The sequence below is a fragment of the Bos indicus genome, chromosome 17 (assembly GCF_029378745.1).
Source record: "Bos indicus isolate NIAB-ARS_2022 breed Sahiwal x Tharparkar chromosome 17, NIAB-ARS_B.indTharparkar_mat_pri_1.0, whole genome shotgun sequence".
Taxonomy (NCBI): Eukaryota; Metazoa; Chordata; class Mammalia; order Artiodactyla; family Bovidae; genus Bos; species Bos indicus.
The window spans coordinates 54,379,448-54,402,463 of NC_091776.1; the positions used below are offsets into that span (position 1 = coordinate 54,379,448).

At 42.8% G+C, this 23,016-nt stretch overlaps 1 protein-coding gene across 4 annotated transcripts; it reads right to left on the reverse strand.

The window, feature by feature from the left end:
* Nucleotides 1-47: 47 nt before the first annotated feature.
* Nucleotides 48-22,743, reverse strand: GPN3 (GPN-loop GTPase 3). Of its 4 annotated transcripts, XR_011561171.1 has the most exons (9): nt 22,586-22,743; nt 18,129-18,237; nt 8,616-8,783; nt 7,485-7,609; nt 5,676-5,791; nt 5,443-5,539; nt 4,814-4,942; nt 354-461; nt 48-213 (listed from the first exon to the last, which is right to left on the reverse strand). XR_011561171.1 is itself a non-coding variant. In XM_070769538.1 (8 exons), the coding sequence occupies exons 1-8, from the start codon at nt 22,631-22,633 to the stop codon at nt 435-437; spliced, it is 819 nt and encodes a 272-aa protein (XP_070625639.1). In that variant the 5' UTR covers nt 22,634-22,743; the 3' UTR covers nt 316-434. The 4 variants fall into 4 exon arrangements, 3 of the variants coding, with proteins under 3 accessions (XP_070625639.1, XP_019833389.1, XP_019833390.1); XM_070769538.1 differs by lacking the exon at nt 48-213 and having other exon boundaries at nt 316-461; XM_019977830.2 differs by lacking the exons at nt 48-213; nt 354-461 and adding an exon at nt 3,206-3,826.
* Nucleotides 22,744-23,016: the final 273 nt, after the last annotated feature.

The window sequence follows — 23,016 nt, forward strand, 5'->3', positions numbered from 1 at the left end:
ATCCTAGATATATCACCTCTTTTGTTTTTTCTCAAAGATCACCTTTTCAGTAGCATTCCCTGGGTCATCCTAAATTCAGTCCCACTTCATTCCCCTTTCCCTCAGTTCTTATGATTCTTTTATGTTTTACTTTTGGGTTTTGTCTCCGTCCATTCGTATGAACGTCAAAAATGCAAGGATTGTCTGTTGTGTTCACTGCTTATATCCCTATACCTGTAATAGGACGGTACAAGATAAGCATCAATAATATGTGTTGAGTGAAAGAATGAACTCAATCCACTGATTTTAAAAAGGAAAAAACGATCACAGAAGGGATTTGTGTATTTGTGTATTACTCTTGTGTGATTACGTACTGCGATTCTTTGTGTAATGGTTGAGAAAAACTGGGTTTGAATTCAGCTCCAACATTTATTGGCTGTGTCACCTTGGTCAAGTTAACCTCCATGCCTCAGTTTCCTCATCTGAAAATGGAGATAAGTGATTACATCAGTTTTGTGAGGATGAAATGAATTGCATGGAATGTGCTTAGAACTTACATGCCTGGAACATACTAAAAGCTAAGGAATTCTTAACCTTTACTGGAAAGCACCTCAGGTTAAAAGCCAAGTTCTGGCCAAAGTGCACCTTTTAGGAGGAGACTTCCTTGGTGGTCCCAGATGGTAAAGATAGTCTTCTCTGGTGGCTCAGATGGTAAAGAATCTGCCTGCAATGCAGGAGACCGGGGTTCAAGGTTCTCCAGGAAGAACCCCTGGAGAAGGGCATGACAACCCACTCCAGTATTCTTGCCTGGAGAATTCCATGGACAGCGGAGCCTGGTGGGCTACAGTCCATGGAGTCACAGAGAGTTGGACACGACTGAGTGACTAATAACAAGAGGAGGCTTCTTTGATGGGAGCAAAGTAGCCCCACAATCACGCTCCTTTTCATTATTTTTTTCTTCTTCACATTCCTTATTAGAGGTTTCCTTGTTTATAATTAGTCTTAAGGGCCCAGCAGATCAGACTAAGGTCCTTTTTGGCCTCAGCGTTCCTATTCTTTCCTGTACCTGGCACCCACTCATAAATTTGTCTAAAGAATCATGTCAGGCTCTCCTATAAGGCACTGAAATCTTTCAGGACTAGAATTGTCATATTCATCTTTTAAACCCCCGTGTCCAGAGGGGAAGGAAATGGAATCTGGCCCTTCACTTTTTCCCCACAGGCACACACCAAACTCCCCATAAGGCTAAATGAGGGAGGTATAGCTCAAGCAGGATGAGGAGGGCAAATGAAAAGCTGTCTTATCTTCCTTCCTCTCTCAGGTGACAGTAACATTTCTAAAATCTAGCAACACTGAGATCAGGGTGTTTTTGCCCTTTGCATACTCGAGTGCCACAGAAAAAAGAAAAAGCAAGAGAGTTCCAAAAAAACATCTACTTCTGCTTTATTGACTATCCCAAAGCCTTTGACTGTTTGAATCACAACAAACTGTGGAAAATTCTTAAGGAGATGGGAACACCAGACCACCTGATCTGCCTCCTGAGAAATCTGTATGCAGATTACCATAACTGTAAGCAACAGTTAGAACTGGGAATGAAACAACAGACTGGTTCCAAATAGGGAAAGGAGTATGTCAAGGCTGCTTATTTATTGTCACTCTGCTTATTTAATGTATATGCAGAGTACACCATGAGAAACGCTGGGCTGGATGAAGCACAAGCTGGAATCAAGATTGCAGGGAGAAATATCAATAACCTCAGATATGCAGATGACACCACCCTTATGGCAGAAAGCAAAGAACTAAAGAACCTCTTGATGAAAGTGAAAGAGGAGAGTGAAAAAGTTGACTTAAAGCTCAACATTCAGAAAACTAACATCATGGCATCTGGTCCTATCACTTCATGGCAAATGAAAACAGTGGAAACAGTGACAGACTTTATTTTTGGGGGGTTTCAAAATCACTGGAGGTGGTGACTGCAGCCATGAAATTAAAAGATGCTTGCTCCTTGGAAGAAAAGTTATGATCAACCTAGACAGCGTATTAAAAAGCAGAGACATTACTTTGCCAACAAAGGTCCATCTAGTCAAGGCTATGGTTTTTCCAGTAGTCACATATGGATGTGAGAGTTGGACTCTAAAGAAAGCTGAGCACCGAAGAATTGATGCTTTTGAACTGTGGTGTTGGAGAAGACTCTTGAGAGTCCCTTGGACTGCAGGGAGATCCAACCAGTCCATCCTAAAGGACATCAGTCCTGAGTGTTCACTGGAAGGACTGATGGCTGAAGTTGAAACTCCAATACTTTGGCCACCTGATGCGAAAAGCTGGAAAAGACCCTGATGGTGGGAAAGACTGAAGGCAGGAGGAGCAGGGAATGACAGAGGATGAGATGGTTGGATGGCATCACCGACTCAGGGGACATGAGTTTGAGTAAACTCCAGGAGGCCTGGTGTGCTGCAGTCCATGGGGTTGCAAAGAGTCGGAGACGACTGAGCGACTGAACTGAACTGGGCCACAGAAGAAGTCCCTAAGAAGCCCAGTCTGTCCTCACGTTGTCTACTACTCATGTTCTCCTAAGTGCCCCTGTGAGAGTTAGCTCACACCAGCAGATTATGGTGCAAATACCCAACTCTTGCCCCCAGCCTGGGCCCCCAGGCACATTGCTATCAGTTACTCCTGATAGCTATGGCCCCTCACACTTTACATCTTTAATGAAAATGGATCAAATTTGACACTGTAGGTGTACTTCTGCTATCTAGGCCCAAGAATGATTAAAAATTTAACCTGAGTTGCAGGTTTTCTACAGGGACTTGATCTGCATCAGTAGGAAGATCCAACACCAATGGAACTTGGACCTGCTGTGAGGATTAAATGAAAGAGATTCTGCTTTCTGTTAGCAGGGTCTGGGTTATTAGCGGGTGCTGGAGAAGTATCTGTTGACTGATTAGCCATTCCCCAGTACCTATCACAAATGAACTTAGAAATACTGAAAATAAACCACTCAATGTGGCAAGAAGGTAAAAAGAAAAAATTATGTCTTTTGCATTTTTGTGTGCATTTGTTATTAAAGCAAAGTATCCATTTTTCAAGTGCTCAGAGACTATAAACCACATTTTAAAAAACAAAGTCACTGCCTACATTTTGACACTTGGGGAAATTTACTCATTCAAAAATTTGCCTTAGTTGAGTATTTCAAACTCTGATTGGAAAACAAAAGTGTGATGAAAAGTTAGTGCTATATTTCTTTTATTTATATATATCTTAAGACACAGTTACTTTTTTCATTTTTTAATTACACAAATAATAAATACATTTTCAGTGTAGGAAAACTAGAAGCTACTAATAAGCAATGGTCTTATCTCTATCCTTCCAGATTTTATTTCTCTGAACATATAATGTATATTTTGTTACAATAATTCCTGTCCCTCCAAAAAAACTTCAAAAATAACAAAGATCAACAGTGAAACTAAAAGTAGACTGGTCTTAACTGTACCCCAGGTCCTAATTTATATTATATATACAAATCTATGTACATTCAACTTTGACTTTTAAAATCTAAATTGATGCTGTTAAAATAATACCAAACGATGCCACGTTTAACAGAAGCACTTTCAGAATACCTAAGAACTTGATTCAGGCATGTTGATGATTGCTGATAAAGAGTCAAGTATTATTTTTTTCATTAAATAAGTAGCTTTCTCTAGCATTCCATCTTCCTAAGAGAAGAAGGTTCTGCCAGTTCAGCCATAAGCTCCTCACACATATAGTTACTTTATAAATAAACTCTTCATTCATTCTGGTGTTCTTGAAAATATTCGTCAAACATAGAAGAAGACTCATCTTCATGTTCCTGACACCAAGGAAACACAAGATACAAAATACATTTAATTCAGAACTTCCCTGATGGTCCAGTGGCTAAGAATCTGCACTCCAAATGCAGGGGGCCCAGGTTCGACCCTTGGTCAAGGAACTAGATACCACATGCTGCAATTAAGAGTTCACATGCCACAACTAAAAACGATCCTGCATGCAGCACAGCCAAATAAATAAAATTTTAAAAAAAAGAAGAAAATACATTCATTTCTCCTCAGTTAGACCTAATATGTGCTTACTATTTTTAGGCAATGCTCTGTAAAGAGCTAAGGCCCAGCACCAGCTCTGGGTGTTGTTCACAGTAATCAATAATAACAAAAGGAATGATGGATAGATGTTTCCAGATATGTGATAAATTAAAAGGCTTATGGGGAGTCCCTGGTGGCTCAGACGGTAAAGAATCCTCCTGGAATGCGGGAGACCTGGGTTCAATCCCTGGGATGGGAAGATTCCTTGGAGGAGGGCATGGCAACCCACTCTACTATTCTTGCCTGGAGACTCCCATGGACAGAGGAGCCTGGCAGGCTACAGTCCACAGGGTCGCAGAGAGTTGGACCTGACTGAGCAATTAAGCACAGCACAGCAAAAGGTTTATGTCCCATTAAAAGTAAACTCTTACTTGAGTTTACATTCATGTCAATTCTCAGCTAATGTGCTGGGAGAGGGCCCCACTGACATTTGTGAGGGCAGCCCAAGGCCAGTTGAACTTCACCTCCTCTTTGCATATATGCCCATGCTCTGAGTACAAAGAATTCAACTCAGTAATATGTATTAACTCAATGAAAGGCAGAGTAAAACTGGTATTGCTTGTTTAGCACAGGTGTCAATTTCAAAGATTACCTAGAACAGCCTAGCCTACTGCCACCATGAAGACAAAATTTAGACTTGCTGGGATTATGCAGGAGGCCAGAGTGCTGGTAAACACTCTTACATATAGGCAGTAACACCCCAAACCAGAAATTACCTTTGGTTCTTTAAATTCCAAGTCTTCTCCATACTGGATGGCAAAATCAATATGCTGTAATACAATGTTCATGCTTTCTTCATCTGACTGATCATAAGGCAAAAATCGAACCATGCTGTAGTCATCAATCTACAAGTTGAGGATTTCAGAAAAGGTCATTCTGAGGTATACAATACTTAATTTTCAAATTATATTTGAGTTTTGTAACCATTTACAACTTCTGATTAAAATCAGCTGTGTGTGTGCTGTGGAGAGGAGAGACAGAGACATAACAACAGCAAATCTATACTGATTTTTCTGACCTCTGACCAACTACAACACTTAACTAGACATTGTTTCATTGGCATTTACCTGAATTCAAAAACCACTGGAAATTTCATAAGGGCAAAGACAGTTCTGAACTCCCAAAACAGCTTAGAATAATAGGTATGTCATTTTATTTATTGGCTATTGCCAGTGATTGCTTCTAAATTCAACTGCTGACCAGCCAGTCCACAGACTCCCACCCTCCCACCTTTGCAAGGGAATAGGGTTGGCCTGTGCTTTCCAAAACAGTGGCCACTGAATGGATGCTGATAAACACCTGACAAGGCCATTAAAAACAAAACTCAACAACTTCAAAAGCTTACCAGTCCACATATAGCGTTAGTCAATTTTTTGAATTTTTTGCTTCTTAAGTCACTTGTAGAGTCATCTAATAAAGAATACATGTCTGGATCTAGAAACCTTTAAAAGTGAGAAAGAAGACAGATAAATAAAATAAGAATAAATCAGGAAACTAGTTTTATAGCTTCACATTTAAATGAAGCTTAGAGGGTTCATCTCAGCAACAGAGATGTGATGATAACGGAAATGAACTCACTTCTCAATTTCCTTTTTAGCTTTCTTACTCAGCAGATCCATTTTCGTCATGATGTTAACTTGAGGAATTTCTAGAGAGATCATAGCACTCAGAGCTGCCAAAATGCCAGAAATAAACTGAAGGAGGAAACAGAAAAGGGAAGATGAATTAACTTTGTATGAAGAAAGTTCCCTGGTCTCTTTGCACAAAAGAGAGGTTTCTGCTCCTCTCTGAGCAAAACTGGCCTAAGTAAAAGAAGGGCTAATTCTAAAGACAGGACATTTCACTAATCAGATGGTTGACTCCTGGTTTCCCAGGGTGAGGAAGAGATGGGAAAAGGTAGACATAAACAACAGTGATCACAATTCTCAATTTAGATGATATCTTTAATCATTCCTATCAAATATTCCTTCAGTTCATTTCAGTCGCTCAGTTGTGTTCGACTCTTTGTGACCCCATGAATCACAGCATGCCAGGCCTCCCTGTCCATCACCAACTCCCAGAGTTCACCCAAACTCATGTGCATCGACTCGGTGACGCCATCCAGCCATCTCATCCTCTGTCGTCCCCTTCTCCCCAGCCCCCAATCCCTCCCAGCATCAGGGTCTTTTCCAATGTGTCAGCTCTTTGCATGAGGTGGCCAAAGTATTGAAGTTTCAGCCTCAGCATCAGTCCTTCCAATGAACGCCCAGGACTGGTCTCCTTTAGGATGGACTGGTTGGATCTCCTTGCAGTCCAAGGGACTCTCAAGAGTCTTCTCCAACACCACAGTTCAAAAGCATCAATTCCTTGACACTCAGCTTTCTTCACAGTCCAACTCTCACATCCATACATGACCACTGGAAAAACCATAGCCTTGACTAGATGGACCTTTGTTGGCAAAGTAATGTCTCTGCTTTTTAATATGCTATCTAGGTTGGTCATAACTTTCCTTCCAAGGAGTAAGTGTCTTTTAATTTCATGGCTGCAATCACCATCTGCAGTGATTTGGGAGCCCCCAAAAATACAGTCTGACACTGTTTCCACTGTTTCCCCATCTATTTCCCATTAAACGATGGGACCAGAAGCCATGATCTTAGTTTTCTGAATGTTGAGCTTTAAGCCAATCTTTTCACTCTCCTCTTTCAAAAGGCTTTTTAGTTCCTCTTCACTTTCTGCTATAAGGGTGGTATCATCTGCATATCTGAGGTTATTGATATTTCTCCCTTGTTTCCAGCCTGTGCTTCTTCCAGCCCAGCATTTCTCATGATGTACTCTGCATATATGTTAAATAAGCAGGGTGACAATATACAGCCTTGATGTACTCCTTTTCCTATTTGGAACCAGTCTGTTGTTCCATGTCCAGTTCTAACTGTTGCTTCCTGACCTGTATATAGGTTTCTCAAGAGGCAGGTCAGGTGGTTTGGGATTCCTTAGGGGCTACTAATGAGAAGTAAAGTTTGTTTTAGATAGTTCATAAACTAGACAAACCATTATCAGAAAAACAGACGTATATATGCACACATCTGCCTAATTTTTCTTCATAGTAGTACTCTCAAATCTGTATAGTATAATTTACCATATAAATGTTAAAAATACATTATTATAGCAACTTCCTTGGCGGTCCAGTGGTTAAGACTCAGTGCTTCCACTTCAGGAGGCACAGTTCAAAAGATCCTGCATGCCACAAAGCATGGCCAAAAAAAATTATTATAATAATTTAATAATAAGGGATATTAAATAACTCTGGAGTATAGTTTGGGAAATATTCAGAATCAAAAAACAATTAAAGGAGATTGTCATCTGCCTGTACCCATGACTAAAGAATTGACAACAGATATATTCTCAAACCTTGAATGACTCCACCATGAACTGAGAATCAACAAGAAAAACTCCACAGACTCGAAACTCCCACTGTTCCAGCTGCTGGACCAGCTGTTTCATCACAGGCAGGTGAGTGTACAACTCAATCTGACCTACATGGAGAACATTACAAGACTGTTACAATCAGGACACAAGGTAAATTATCAAAGTACAGAAAAAAATTTTGCCATAAGACAGCTGAGAAAATGAAAAAAAAGGAAGTCAACCTCTGGTGGTAATTTGTTCAACTTTTAAGGGATCTTACAGGCTCTTAAAGCAATCACAATACCAAGAGAATCCCAAGGAAACTATTCAGTTTTATGTAGAAAGTGATGTTCTTCACACTTCTGTTTTAGCTAATCAAAAGCAAGTACTATGAAGGTGTGTTAGGTTTGGGAATATTCATCAAGTTGTACACTTATGATATCTGCACTTTTCTGTGGATGTGTGTGTTCAATCAAAAACAAAGGGGAAACCAACACAATATTGTAAAGCAATTTCCCAATTAAAATAAAGAAAAAAAAGGGAAAAATATAAGAGTCACAAATGATCAAAACTAGGTTAGGCTCAAGTCTAAAATTCATGATTTGGCTTGAGAAGTCGGTGTGATCATTTGTCCCCTACCAGTCTCACCTCAGGACACTTCCCTTTGTTTACTGGGCACCTCAAACCCACCTGGCTCCTGCCTCAAGGTCTTCAGCCCATGCTTTCTGCCTGGAGAACAGTCTCCTTTGTCTCACCCTATGGCCTGGCTCACACACTACTTGGTCAGAAACCCCCCACCTCCCTGCTGCGTGCTGGTCTGTGCTGAAGCCTGTCACGAATATTAAATAATCATTAAATAATCATTTGGGTGATTTCTGATTTATACTGCCTAACATTCCCACTTTCCTATGAGCTCCATGAGGGCAGACACCATGGCCACTTTGATCTTTAGGTATTTCCAGTGAACAAGATAAGCACTCAGCAAACTCAGTGAATGAATAAGAGACGATGAATGAGCAAATGGCACCGTACTGCGGCAGGGTTTAGAGCTACAAATGCTAACTCCACTGTCTCCACTGAGGACTGAAAGAGCGTGATCTTAAGTAAAATGACACATTCAAATTGCTGACTTACCTGGACAATCAAAAAGGATGTAGTCATCCTCTACATGGCCAAGACAGTTCTCCAGCCAGTCAAAATTATTGGCAAAGTACTCCATGCAAAATACCAATCCTCCATTGGGACCAAACTGCAGAGTACTGTCCTCCATCACGTCATCCACCTCAATCAGTTCTCGGATGTCTGAAAACAACAGACAGGCCCAGAACACAAGAGCATCATCCTCACTGGTGATAATTAACAATTATATAGCAACTCACATGTATGAAATTATTTCTGTCCGTGGCTATTCACTGTAGTAGTATCCATGGAAACAAATTAAATGCATTTTTTATAGCCAGACAATGGAATCCTGTGCAGCAACAAAAAAAGTTCTTTAAGTACTGATGTGATATGATCTCCCAGGTATACTGTTAAGTGAAAAGTGCAAAACTCTGTGTTAGAATGCCATCATTTGTGTTAAAAAAAAAAAAAAAGACAAAAATTTACTATGTATACATATATACATATACATTTTCTTTTACATGCATAGACTATGGAAAGATACCCTAGAAATTAGCAACACTGGCTGCCTCGAAAGAGGGAAGCCACCTTCCAGGACCCAGAGATAGGAGGAAGACATTTTCCTGCATACTTACTCTTTGTGCCTTTTGCAGTTTGAACAATGTGAATATACATTCAGTTCAGTTCAGTAGCTCAGTCCTGTCTGACTCTTTGCAACCCCATGAATCACAGCACCAGACCTCCCTGTCCATCACCAACTCCCGGAGTTCACTCAGACTCACGTCCATCGAGTCAGTGATGCCATCCAGCCATCTCATCTTCTGTTGTCCCCTTCTCCTCGTGTCCCCAATCCCTCCCAGCATGAGAGTCTTTTCCAATGAGTCAACTCTTCGCATGAGGTGGCGAAAGTATAGGAGTTTCAGCTTTAGCATCATTCCTTCCAAAGAAATCCCAGGGCTGATCTCCTTCAGAAAGGACTGGTTGGATCTCCTTGCAGTCCAAGGAACTCTCAAGAGTCTTCTCCAACACCACAGTTCAAAAGCATCAATTCTTCAGCGCTCAGCTTTCTTCACAGTCCAACTCTCACATCCATACATGACCACTGGAAAAACCATAGCTTTGACTAGATGGACTTTTGTTGGCAAAGTAATGTCTCTGCTTTTAAATATGCTATCTAGGTTGGTCATAATTTTCCTTCCAAGGAGTAAGCGTCTTTTAATTTCATGGCTGCAGTCACCATCTGCAGTGATTTTGAAGCCCCCCAAAATAAAGTCTGACACTGTTCCCACTGTTTCCCCATCTATTTGCCATGAAGTGATGGGACCAGAAGCCATGATCTTAGTTTTCTGAATGTTGAGCTTTAAGCCAATTTTTTCACTCTCCTCTTTCAAAAGGCTTTTTAGTTCCTCTTCACTTTTTGCCATAAGGGCGGTGTCATCTGCATATCTGAGGTTAGATATTTCTCCTGGCAATCTTGATTCCAGCTTGTGCTTCTTCCAGCCCAGCATTTCTATTCTTAAACTTATGGACAGAGGTTCGTGACATTGTATAGGAGGCAGTAATCAAGACCATCCCCAAGAAAAAGAAATGCAAAAAGGCAAAATGGTAGTCTGAGGAGGCCTTACAAATAGTTGAGAAAAGAAGAGAAGCAAAAGGCAACGAAGAAAAGGAAAGATATAAGCATCTGAATGCAGAGTTCCAAAGAATAGCAAGGAGAAATAAGAAAGGATTCCTCAGTGAACAACGCAAAGAAATACAGGAAAAAAACAGAATAGGAAAGACTAGAGATCTCTGCAAGAAAATTAGAGACATCAAGGAAACATTTCATGCAAAGATGGGCACAATAAAGGACAGCAATGGTATGGACCTAACAGAAGCAGAAGATATTAAGAAGACGTGGCAAGAATACACAGAACTATACAGAAAAGATCTTAATGACCCAGATAACCACAATGGTGCAATCACTCACCTAGAGCCAGATATCCTGGAGTGCGAAATCAAGTGGGCCTTAGGAAGCATCACTACGAACAAAGCTAGTGGAGGTGATGGAATGTGAGTTGAGCTATTTCAAATCCTGAAAGATGATGCTGTGAAAGTGCTGCACTCAGTATGCCAGCAAATTTGGAAAACTCAGCAGTGGCCACAGGACTGGAAAAGGTCAGTTGTCATTCCAATCCCAAAGAAAGGCAATGCCAAAAAATGCTCAAACTACCACACAATTGCACTCATCTCACACGCTAGTAAAGTAATGCTCAAAATTCTCCAAGCCAGGCTTCAGGAATACATGATCCATGAACTTCCAGATGTTCAAGCTGGTTTTAGAAAAGGCAGAGGAACCAGAGATCGAATTGCCAACATCCTCTGGATCATCAAAAAAGCAAGAGAGTTCCAGAAAAACATCTATCTCTGCTTTATTGACTATGCCAAAGCCTTTGTGTGAATCACAACAAACTGTGGAAAAATTCTTAAAGAGATGGGAATACCAGACCACCTTACTCGCCTCCTGAGAAATCTGTATGCAGGTCAGGAAGCAACAGTTTTAACTGATTATGGAACAAGGGACTGGTTCCAAATCGGGGAAGAAGTACGCCAAGGCTGTATATTGTCACCCTGCTTATTTAACGTATATGCAGAGTACATCATGCAAAATGCCAGGCTGGATGAAGCAAAAGCTGGAATCAAGAGTGCCTGGAGAAATATTGATAACCTCAGATATGCAGATGACACCATCCTTATGGCAGAAAGTGAAGAGGAACTAAAAACCCTCTTGATGAAAGTTAAAGAGGAGAGTGAAAAAGTTGGCTTAAAGCTCAACATTCAGAAAACTAAGATCATGGCATCTGGTCCCATCACTTCATGGCAAATAGATGGGGAAACAATGGAAACAGTGTCAGACTTTATTTTCTTGGGCTCCAAAATCACTGCAGATGGCGACTGCAGCCATGAAATTAAAAAACACTTGCTCCTTGGAAGAAAAGCTATGACAAACCTCAGTCAGTTCAGTTTGTCACTCAGTCGTGTCCAACTCTTTGCAACCCCATGAATCGCAGCATGCCAGGCCTCCCTGTCCATCACCAACTCCCAGAGTTTACTCAAACTCATGTCCATACAGTCAGTGATGTCATCCAGCTATCTCATCCTCTGTCGTCCCCTTCTCCTCCTGCCCTTAATCCCTCCCAGCATCAGGGTCTTTTCCAATAAGACAACTCTTCGCGTGAGGTGGCCAAAGTGATTGGAGCTTCAGCATCAGTCCTTCCAATGAACACCCAGGACTGGTCTCCTTTAGGATGGACTGGCTGGATCTCCTTGCAGTCCAAGGGACTCTCAGGAGTCTTCTCCAACACCACAGTTCGAAAGTATCAATTCTTCAGCGCTCAGCTTTCTTTAAGTCCAACTCTCACATCCATACATGACCACTGGAAAAACCATAGCCTTGACTAGACAGACCTTTGTTGGCAAAGTTGTATCTCTGCTTTTCAATATGCTATCTGGGTTGGTCATAACTTTCCTTCTAAGGAGTAAACGTCTTTTAATTTCATGGCTGCAATCACCATCTACTGTGATTTTGCAGCCCCAAAAAACAAAATATGACACTGTTTCCACTCTTTCCCCATCTATTTCCCATGAAGTGATGGGACCGGATGCCATCATCTTAGTTTTCTGAATGTTGAGCTTTAAGCCAACTTTTTCACTCTCTGCTTTCACTTTCATCAAGAGGCTTCTGAGTTCCTCTTCACTTTCTGCCATAAGGGTGGTGTCATCTGCATATCTGAGGTTATTGATATTTCTCCCGGCAATCTTGATTCCAGCTTATGCCTTTTCCAGCCCAGCGTTTCTCATGATGTACTCTGCATAGAAGTTAAAGAAGCAGAGTGACAATATATAGCCTTGACATACTCCTTTTCCTATTTGGAACCAGTTTGTTGTTCCATGTCCAGTTCTAACTGTTGCTTCCTGACCTGCGTATAAGCTTCTCAAGAGGCAAGTCAGGTGGTCTGGTATGCCCCTCTCTTTCAGAATTTTCCACAGTTTATTGTGATCCACACAGTCAAAGGCTTTGGCATAGTCAATAAAGCAGAAGTAGATATTTTTCTGGAACTCTCTTGCTTTTTCGATGATCCAGCGGATGTTGGCAATTTGATTTCTGGTTCCTCTATCTTTTCTAAAACCAGCTTGAACACCTGGAAGTTCATGGTTCACATATTGCTGAAGTCTGGCTTGGAGAATGTTGAGCATCACTTCACTAGCATGTGAGATGAGTGCAATTGTGCGGTAGGGCTTCCGTGGTGGCTCAGAGGTTTAAGCGTCTGCCTGGAATGCAGGAGACCCAGGTTCGATCCCTGGGTCGGGAAGATCCCCTGGAGAAGGAAATGGCAACCCACTCCAGTACTCTTGCCTGGAGAATCCCATGGAGGGAAGAGCCTGGTAGGCTACAGTCCATGGGCTCGCAAAGAGTCGGACACGACTGAGCAACTTTCCTTCCTTTCCTTTGAGCATTTTTTGGCATGGCCTTTCTTTGGGATAGGAATGAAAACTGACCTTTTCCAGTCCTGTGGCCACTGCTGAGTTTTCCAAATTTGCTGGCATATTGAGTGCAGCACTTACACAGCATCATCTTTCAGGATTTCAAATAGCTCAACTCGAATTCCATCACCTCCACTAGCTTTGTTCGTAGTGATGCTTTCTAAGGCCCACTTGACTTCACATTCCAGGATGTCTGGCTCTAGGTGAGTGATCACACCATCGTGATTATCTGGGTCATGAAGCTCTTTTTTGTACAGTTCTTCTGTGTATTCTTGCTACCTCTTCTTAATATCTTCTGCTTCTGTTAGGTCTATACCATCCCAAGTCCAAGGTAAGAGAAACCCAAGTAAGACTGTAGGTGTTGCAAGAGAGCATCAGAGGGCAGACACACTGAAACCATAATCACAGAAAACTAGCCAATCTGATCACACGGACCACAGCCTTGTCTAACTCAATGAAACTAAGCCATGCCGTTTGGGGCCACGCAAGACGGACGGGTCATGCTGGAGAGGTCTGACAGAATGTGGTCCACTGGAGAAGGGAATTGCAAACCACTTCAGTATTCTTGCCTTGAGAACCCCATGAACAGTATGAAAAGGCAAAATGATAGGACACTGAAAGGGAAACTCCCCGGGTAGGTAGGTGCCCAATATGCTACTGGAGATCAGTGGAGAAGTAACTCCAGAAAGAATGAAGGGATGGAGCCAAAGCAAAAAAAATACCCAGTTGTGGATGTGACTGGTGATAGAAGCAAGGTGCGATGCTGTACAGAGCAATATTGCACAGGAACCTGGAATGTCAGGTCCATGAATCAAGGCAAATGGGAAGTGTCAAACAGGAGATGGCAAGAGTGAATGTCGACATTCTAGGGAATCAGCGAACTAAAATGGACTGGAATGGGTCAATTTAACTCAGATGACCATTATATCTACTACTGCAGGCAGGAATCCCTTAGAAGAAATGGAGTAGCCATCATGGTGAACAAGAGAGTCCGAAATATAGTACTTGGATGCAATCTCAAAAATGACAGAATGATCTCTGTTCATTTCCAAGGCAAACCATTCAATATCACAGTAATCCAAGCCTATGTATGCCCCAACCAGTAACATTGAAGAAGCTGAAGTTGAACGGTTCTATGAAGACCTACAAGACATTTTAGAACTAACACCCAAAAAAGATGTCCTTTTCATTATAGGGGACTGGAATGCAAAAGTAGGAAGTCAAGAAACACCTGGGGTAACAGGCAAATTTGGCCTTGGAGCACAGAATAAAGCAGGGCAAAGGCTAATACAGTTTTGCGAAGAGAACGCACTGGTCATAGCAAACACCCTCTTCCAATAACACAAGAGAAGACTCTATACGTGGACATCACCAGATGGTCAACACCGAAATCAGATTGATTATATTCTTTGCAGCCAAAGATGAAGAAGCTCTATACAGTCAGCAAAAACAAGACCGGGAGCAGACTGTGGCTCAGATCATGAACTCCTTATTGCTAAATTCAGACTTAAATTGAAGAAAGTGGGGAAAACCACTAGACCATTCAGGTATGACCTAAATTAAATCCCTTATTATACAATGGAAGTGAGAAATAGATTTAAGGGACTAGATCTGATAGACAGAGTGCCTGATGAACTATGGATGGAGGTTCATGACATTGTACAGGAGACAGGGATCAAGACCATCCCCATGGAAAAGAAATACAAAAAAGCAAAATGGCTGTCTGGGGAGGTCTTACAAATAGCTGTGAAAAGAAGAGAAGCGAAAAGCTAAGGAGAAAAGGAAAGATACAAGCATCCGAATGCAGAGTTCCAAAGAATAGCAAGGAGAGATAAGAAAGCCTTCCTCACCGATCAATGCAAAGAAATAGAGGAAAACAACAGAATGGGAAGACTAGAGATCTCTTCAAGAAAATTAGAGATACCAAGGGTACATTTCATGCAAAGATGGGCTCGATGACAAACCTAGACAGCATATTAAAAAGCAGAGACATCACTTTGCTAACAAAGGTCCATCTAGTCAGAGCTATGGTTTTTCCAGTAGTCATGTATGGATGTGAGAGCTGGACTATAAAGTAAGCTGAGTGCCAAACAATTGATGCTTTTGAACTCTGGTGTTGGAGAAGATTCTTGAGAGAGTCCCTTGGGCTGCAAGGAGATCAACCCAGTCAATCCTAAAGGAAATCAGTCCTGAATATTCATTGAAAGAACTGATGTTGAAGCAGAAACTCCAATAGTTTGGCCACCTGATGGGAAGAACTGATTCATTGGAAAAGATCCTGATGCTGGGAAAGACTGAAGGCAGGAAGAGAAGGGGATGACAGAGGATGAGATGATTGGATGGCATCACCAACTCAATGGACATGAATTTGAGCAAGCTCCAGGAGCTGGTGATGGACAGGGAAACCTGGCGTGCTGCAGTCCATGAGGCTGCAAAGAGTCAGACATGACTGAGCAACAGAATTGAACTGAACTGATAAACAAGTAAAACAAAATCAAACAAAGAAAACCAATTCCATTTCTTAATTTGATGGCCCGGGGTTCCCCTGGTGAAGCAATAGCTAAGAATCCACCTGCCAATGTAGGGGACACGAGTTCGATCCCTGTTCCAAGAAGATCCCACATGGAGCAACTACTGAGTCCAGACGGCCAAAGCCTGTGCTCCACAACAAAGAAATCACCACAATGAGAAGCCCAAGCACCACAATGAAGAGTAGCCCCTACTTGCTGCAACTAGAGAAAGCTCTCACAAAGCAACAAAGATCCAATGCAACCAAAATAAACATCTTTAAATATATATATATATATATATATATATATATATATATATATATAAAATGATCCTACACTGACTTGTCTTCCTCCCCAGTAAACAGGATCATGCAGTCAACAGCTCAAGTCAGAAACCTAACAGTGACTCTTGATCCCTCCCTTTCTTCCAACCTTTTTAGTTCAATCTCCCACAAAATGTGCTAATTCTATTTGCAAAATATATACCTGTCTGCAGCCATGAAATTAAAAGATGCTTACTCCTTGGAAGGAAAGTTATGACCAACCTAGACAGCATATTCAAAAGAAGAGACATTACTTTGCCAACAAAGGTCCATCTAGTCAAGGCTATGGTTTTTCCAGTAGTCATGTATGGATGTGAGAGTTGGACTGTGAAGCTGAGCACCAAAGAATAGATGCTTTTGAACTGTGGTGTTGGAGAAGACTCTTGAGAGTCCCTTGGACTGCAAGGAGATCCAACCAGTCCATTCTAAAGGAGATCAGTCCTGGGTGTTCATTGGAAGGACTGATGCTGAGGCTGAAACTCCAATACTTTGGCCACCTCATGCGAAGAGTTGACTCATTGGAAAAGACCCTGATGCTGGGAGGGATTGGGGGCAGGAGAAGGGGACGACAGAAGATGAGATGGCTGGATGGCATCACTGACTGGATGGACATGAGTTTGAGTAAACTCTGGGAGTTGGTGATGGACAGGGAGGCCTGGCGTGCTGCGATTCATGGGATCGCAAAGAGTCGGAACGACTGAGCGACTGAATTGAACTGATACCTGTCTGCACCTTTGTATCTCCACCACGACCACCCCAGTCCCCCTTCTAGTCTTGACTCTCTCGAGTCCATTTTTCATCTGAGAGCCAGAGATATTTTTAAAAACATAAATCAGATGTCAGTTCTCTCCCCTGCTGGAAACCCTCAAATGGCATTTCACAATTGAAAGGTGCTATGAATTGAGGGGGTTTTTTTGATTTGCTTTTTTTTTTTTTTTTGCTCTGCTGTACGCAGCCTGCAGGGGGTCTAATCCATGGCCCTGCAATGGCAATATGGAGTCCTACTGGACTGCCATGGAATTCCTTTATGAGTATTTGTGTCCCTCTAAAACTCATGCTGAAAACCTAATGCCCAGCGTGATGATATTAATTAGTGGGACTTTGGGAAGATGAATGAGATCAGTGCTCTCATAAAAGAGGTCCCAAGAGATCCCTCGCCCACTTCCATCATATGAGGACACAGTGAGAAGTCGTCAGTCTAGAAGTGGAAAAGGGCCTTCACCAGAACCTGACCATGCTGGCAGCACCCTAATCTTGAGCTTCCAGGCCCCAAAACTGTGAGAAATCCATTTCTTTTGTTTAGAAGCCACCCAGTCTGTAGTGTTTTGTTACAGCATCCCAAACAGACTAACAGGGTGAAAAAAAACAGGATAAAAGCCATACTTCTCTTGTCCTACTAGCTGCTACCCATCTCCTTCCTTCACTTCTTATGCCCCAGCTCATCAACACCTTTGCTTTGTCTGGAACACACCAAACCCTTTCCCATCTTTCGGCTATATAGTGACCTTGATGTTTCTTCATCTTGGAAAGCCTTTTGCCAGCTTGGTGAGCATGTTACCATCTTCAGGTCTAGGCCCTAATAGCCCCTCCTCAGAGATGTCATCCCTGACTATGCTACCTAAAGCATTCTTCCCTAGTTATTTCTTCACATCAGCCTATAGCAGCACTTATCACAATCTGCAACCCATTTTATCATTTTGCTTATGTCCCTTGCTAAAAGGCCCACAAAGGCAGGGAGAATATCTGTGTTCTTCTCTGTTACGACTCTGGTGTCCAGCATAAAGCAAGTGCTCAGTAGACATCTGAATAAATTAAAAGATTAAAAAACATAACAAAATATTTAAAGGTTGCTCACTTATAGTATAGTACGATCAGCAGTAAAACAGATTTACCAAACAGGATCAAACACGAAAAAAACAGAAGGGAAGGGTGGTGAGGGAGCGTGTACTCACTTTTCATTCCTACATCAGAAACTAAGAAAGGATACTGTCACACACATCAACATGAGCTGATGTCACCACATGACATTCAGCCTCATGATGTTCACCATGAAAGCAGGGGACCAGGCTGCATTAATTTTCAGCTTTTGTGTGCAGCAGCCAGCACTCACTGCCTCCCCACTCTCCTATTTTTCCTGAAGGAGGGGGAAGGCTCTGCTCAGGACTTACCAGCCATCACGGAATAGTTGAAATGTTCTGCTGCAGGATCTAGGTTCACAACTTGGACAGATCGATTGAGGGCTTCACAGTGCTGCACCATGGTGGCACAGTAAGTGCTCTGTAATGTCACAAGCACGAGGGGTTAGAACAAAGCTCAGTATAGTGCTTACCCCTCCACCTCCAGAAGGACTCTCCACCCACCTTGGGCAGAGTCTACTAAGGCCAAAACTATTCCTTCATTGACCAAGAAGCTAAAAGGCATTAGGCTGGGGGTTAGGACACCTGACTGGGCTGTGGATCCAGACCTGGCTCAGACTCATGGGGAGGTGCTTTTGCATTCTCTCCCTAAATTTTCTTGTCTCTAAATGTGATGTCTTCCATGATCACTAAGGCTCCTTACTGCTCTCATCTGCAACAAGCAGAATTTAAAGGGAAAATTTCTGATTACACTGTGCAGCATCTAACACATGATGTATCCACTAGGATTGGTACAGTCCAAACAAAGCTTTAGGTAGGCTGGTTAGGGATGATGTATCTGAGAAGAGAGTATCTGAGCTGAGGGACAGCAATGAGCTTGCCAGGCCAGCGGAATAACAATCCAAGATGAGAGAACATTAGGCCAATAAAACAGCCTGGCAATACGCTTTCAGTTTACACCTTCTGGTTTACAGAATTCTTCATCCCTCATATACTACATTAAGGCTACTTGTCTGTCTCTCCCTCCCTCTATTTAAAGGCAGGGATGTGTTAGGAATTCCCTGGCAATCTAGTGGTTAGGACTTGGTGCTTTCACTGCTGGGGCAGGGTTTGATCCCTGGTCTGGGAACTAAGATCCTACAAGCTGCCTGACACAACCAATAAATAAAGAAAGGCAGGGATGTGTCTTATTCAGTTTTATAAGCCTAGGGGCCATAACATACTTCCCAGGTGGCTCTGTGGTAAAGAATCTGCCTGCCAGTGCAGGAGACGTGGGTTTGATCAATGGGTCTGGAAGATCCAATGGAAGAGGAAATGGCAACCCACTCCAGTATTCTTGCCTGAAAAATCCCAGGAAGAGAGGAGTCTGGTGGGCTACAATCCATGGAGTTTCAAAGAACTGGCCATGACTGAGCAACTGAGATGCACGCAGGAGCTATAACAGTACCTGGTACATAATAAGTACTTAATAATTATTTCTAATTGATTAATATGTTTGAATAAACTCCATCAGGGCAGAGGATTTTTGTGTGTGTATTTTAGTCACAACACAATCCCCCAGAGTATTTCTGATAGTAGGCATCAAAAGTTTATAGAAAGATACTTATTTAACACAGTGTGAAAGTTAATCTAGAATATAAAAATAACCTCTATCATGCTTTTATCTTTCTCCTCAGTGACTTGACACACACTGTTCTCTCTGCCTAGGAGCCCTCTCTAAATATCACATTACATTTTAATCGACCAGTCACCTATAAGTGTGATAGCAGTCTACTATTCACTCCAGTATTCTTGCCTGGAGAATCCCATGGACAGAGGAGCCTGGTGGGCTACCATCCATGGGGTCGCAAAGAGTCGGACATGACTGAGCAACTAACACACACATACACATCCCAAATAGACTACTGGCTCCAGGAAAGCAAGGATCACACCATTGTCACCTGTGTATCTCCTGCATCCAGAATAAGCCAAGAATCAGAGGAATGAGTTTGTCAACTGAAAAACTGAAGCCACAAAACACTTTCACAGACTCGTGTTTCCCACACTCCTGTTATTTGATCAATATACTCACAATTTCTACCATATTTAAGAGCCTCTAATAGGATTTCCTTAATAGTTGCTTACAAGAAAAAATTGTATCTCTAACCAGAAAAGCAGCTATGCTTATCATAACGTGAAGATAACCATAAAAGATAACACAACTTTAAAACTCTTTTAGTTCTAGGTAAATATAATTGCCTGTCAAAAGCTCTGAGTCTAAGATCTGCTCTTGAAAAAGAGGAGAATTAAAGACGTGTTGAAGACACAAAGAAAGGTAATCCCAAAGAATGCTCAAACTACCGCACAATTGCACTCATCTCACACGCTGCTGCTGCTGCTGCTGCTAAATCGCTTTAGTTGTGTCTGACTCTGTACGACCCCATAGATGGGCAGCCCACCAGGCTCCCCCGTCCCTGGGATTCTCCAGCCAAGAACACTGGAGTGGGTTGCCATTTCCTTCTCCAATGCATGAAAGTGAAAAGTGAAAGTGAAATTGCTCAGTTGTGTCCGACTCCTAGCGACCCATGGACTGCAGCCCACCAGGCCCCTCCATCCATGGGATTTTCCAGGCAAGAGTACTGGAGTGGGTTGCCATTGCCTTCTCTGTCTCACACGCTAGTAATGCTCAAAATTCTCCAAGCCAGGCTTCAGCAATATGTGAACCGTGAACTTCCTGATGTTCAAGCTGGTTTTAGAAAAGGCAGAGGAACCAGAGATCAAATTGCCAACATGCGCTGGATCATTGAAAAAGCAAGAGAGTTCCAGAAAAACATCTACTTCTGCTTTATTGACTATGCCAAAGCCTTTGACTGTGTGGATCACAATAAACTGTGGAAAATTCTGAAAGAGATGAGAATACCAGACCACCTGACCTGCTTCTTGAGAAACCTGTATACAGGTCAGGAAGCAACAGTTAGAACTGGACATGGAACAACAGACTGGTTCCAAATAGGAAAAGGAGTATGTCAAGGCTGTATATTGTCACCCTGCTTATTTAATGTATATGCAGAGTACCTCATGCAAAATTCCGGGCTGGATGAAGCACAAGCTGGAATCAAGATTGCCGGGAGAAATATCAATAACCTCAGATATGCAGATGACACCACCCTTATGGCAGAAAGTGAGGAAGAACTAAAGAGTTTCTTGATGAAAGTGAAAGAGGAGAGTGAAAAAGTTGGCTTAAAGCTCAACATTCAGAAAACTAAGATCATGGCATCCAGTCCCATCACTTCATGGCAAATAGATGGGAAAACTGGAAACAGTGGCTGACTTTATTTTTCTGGGCTCCAAAATCACTGTGGATGGTGATTGCAGCCATGAAATTAAAAGATGCTTGCTCCTTGGAAGCAAAGTTATGACCAACCTAGACAGCATATTAAAAAGCAGAGACATTACTTTGCCAACAAAGGTCTGTCTAGTCAAGGCTATGGTTTTTCCAGTAGTCATGTATGGATGTGAAGAGTTGGACTTAAAGAAAGCTGAGCACAGAAGAATTGATGCTTTTGAACTGTGGTGTTGGAGAAGACTCTTGAGAGTCCCTTGGACTGCAAGGAGATCCAACCAGTCCATCCTAAAGGAGACCAGTCCTGGGTGTTCATTGGAGGGACTGATGTTGAAGCTGCTGCTGCTGCTGCTAAGTCGCTTCAGTCCTGTCCGACTCTGTGCGACCCCATAGACGGCAGCCCACCAGGCTCCCCCGTCCCTGGGATTCGCCAGCCAAGAACACTGGAGTGGGTTGCCATTTCCTTCTCCAATGCATGCAAGTGAAAAGTGAAAGTGAAGTCGCTCAGTCGTGTCCGACTCTTAGTGACCCCATGGACTGCAGCCCACCAGGCTCCTCCATCCATTGGATTTTCCAGGCAAGAGTACTGGAGTGGGGTGCCATTGCCTTCTCCGGATGTTGCAGCTGAAACTCCAATAATTTGGCCACCTGATGAGGAGAGCTAACTCATTTGAAAAAACCCTGATGCTGGGAAAGATTGAGGGCCGGAGGAGAAAGGGACGACAGAGGATGAGATGGCTGGATGGCATCACCGACTCGATGGACATGGGTTTGGGCGGACTCCGGGAGTTGGTGATGGACAGGAAGGCCTGGCGTGCTGCGGTTCATGGGATCGCGAAGAGTCGGACATGACTGAGCAACTGAACTGAACTGAAGACACACTAGCACCAAACTGATGATTTCATCTCAATGCAAACTGAAAGAAAACTGAAAAGGGAGCGGCTTTCTCAATATACGATTCAATGTTCATTAATGTCAGGCCCATGTATTTCCTAAGTACACCGCAAGTCCACACCTCAAGTTCTGAGAAACAGTGATTAACGAGACCCCACCTTAAATTAACCTCCCGGGTTAAAGACACGGGCAGATTCTGGAGTTACACAAAACTGGATTCAAATTCCAGCCGTCACTTACTAGCTGTGCGATCTTGAGCAAAAACTTAAGTCTCATTTTCCTTACCGGCAAAGTAGGATAACAGGACTTAACTCACGGGGTTGTTGTGGAAACAAGTTTAAGCGCAGTATCTTGGGCTTAATTATGCGATAAAAACTAGCAACTATCACTAATTTCCTTTCAAAAGAACAACAAAAAGGACAGTGAAGCCCAGGCTGCAGAAGCGAGCTGCCCAGGTCTCAGGGTCCCCAATACAACCGCCAGCCCTTCCCTCAGGACCCGAACCTCCCTACCTCCCACAAACATTTCCCTCCTTCGCCTGCCAAATCCTCACCTTCCCGCTGCCGGCGGGGCCCATAACCAGCTGAGCATACCGAGGCATGGTAGCTCCCCCAGTTCCTGACGCCTCCAGTCGCACAGACTTAGAATCTGATCACCACGCTCCCTTCAGCCTTCGCGCTACGCCCACTAAGTTCCGGGAACACGAAGTAGAAACCAATCGCAACCCAACTTCCTTGGCGTCTTCTGTTCTGCCACGCCTCCGACTACGGAGCGTCCTGAAGGCCAAATCCCAAGAGAAACGCGTTTTGCCAAAAGGCCCGGGATATTTTGCGCGTGCGCAGAAGTAGTTGGCGGAAATCAACCGTTGGGATTCTGGCAAGGTCTGGTTGCCTTGGTAATAACGGACAACCGACAACGCTCCTCATCCCTCAGCGAGGTGCTTCGGTCCCTGGTTTGTGTACTGCTGTTTGACTTATATGGTGA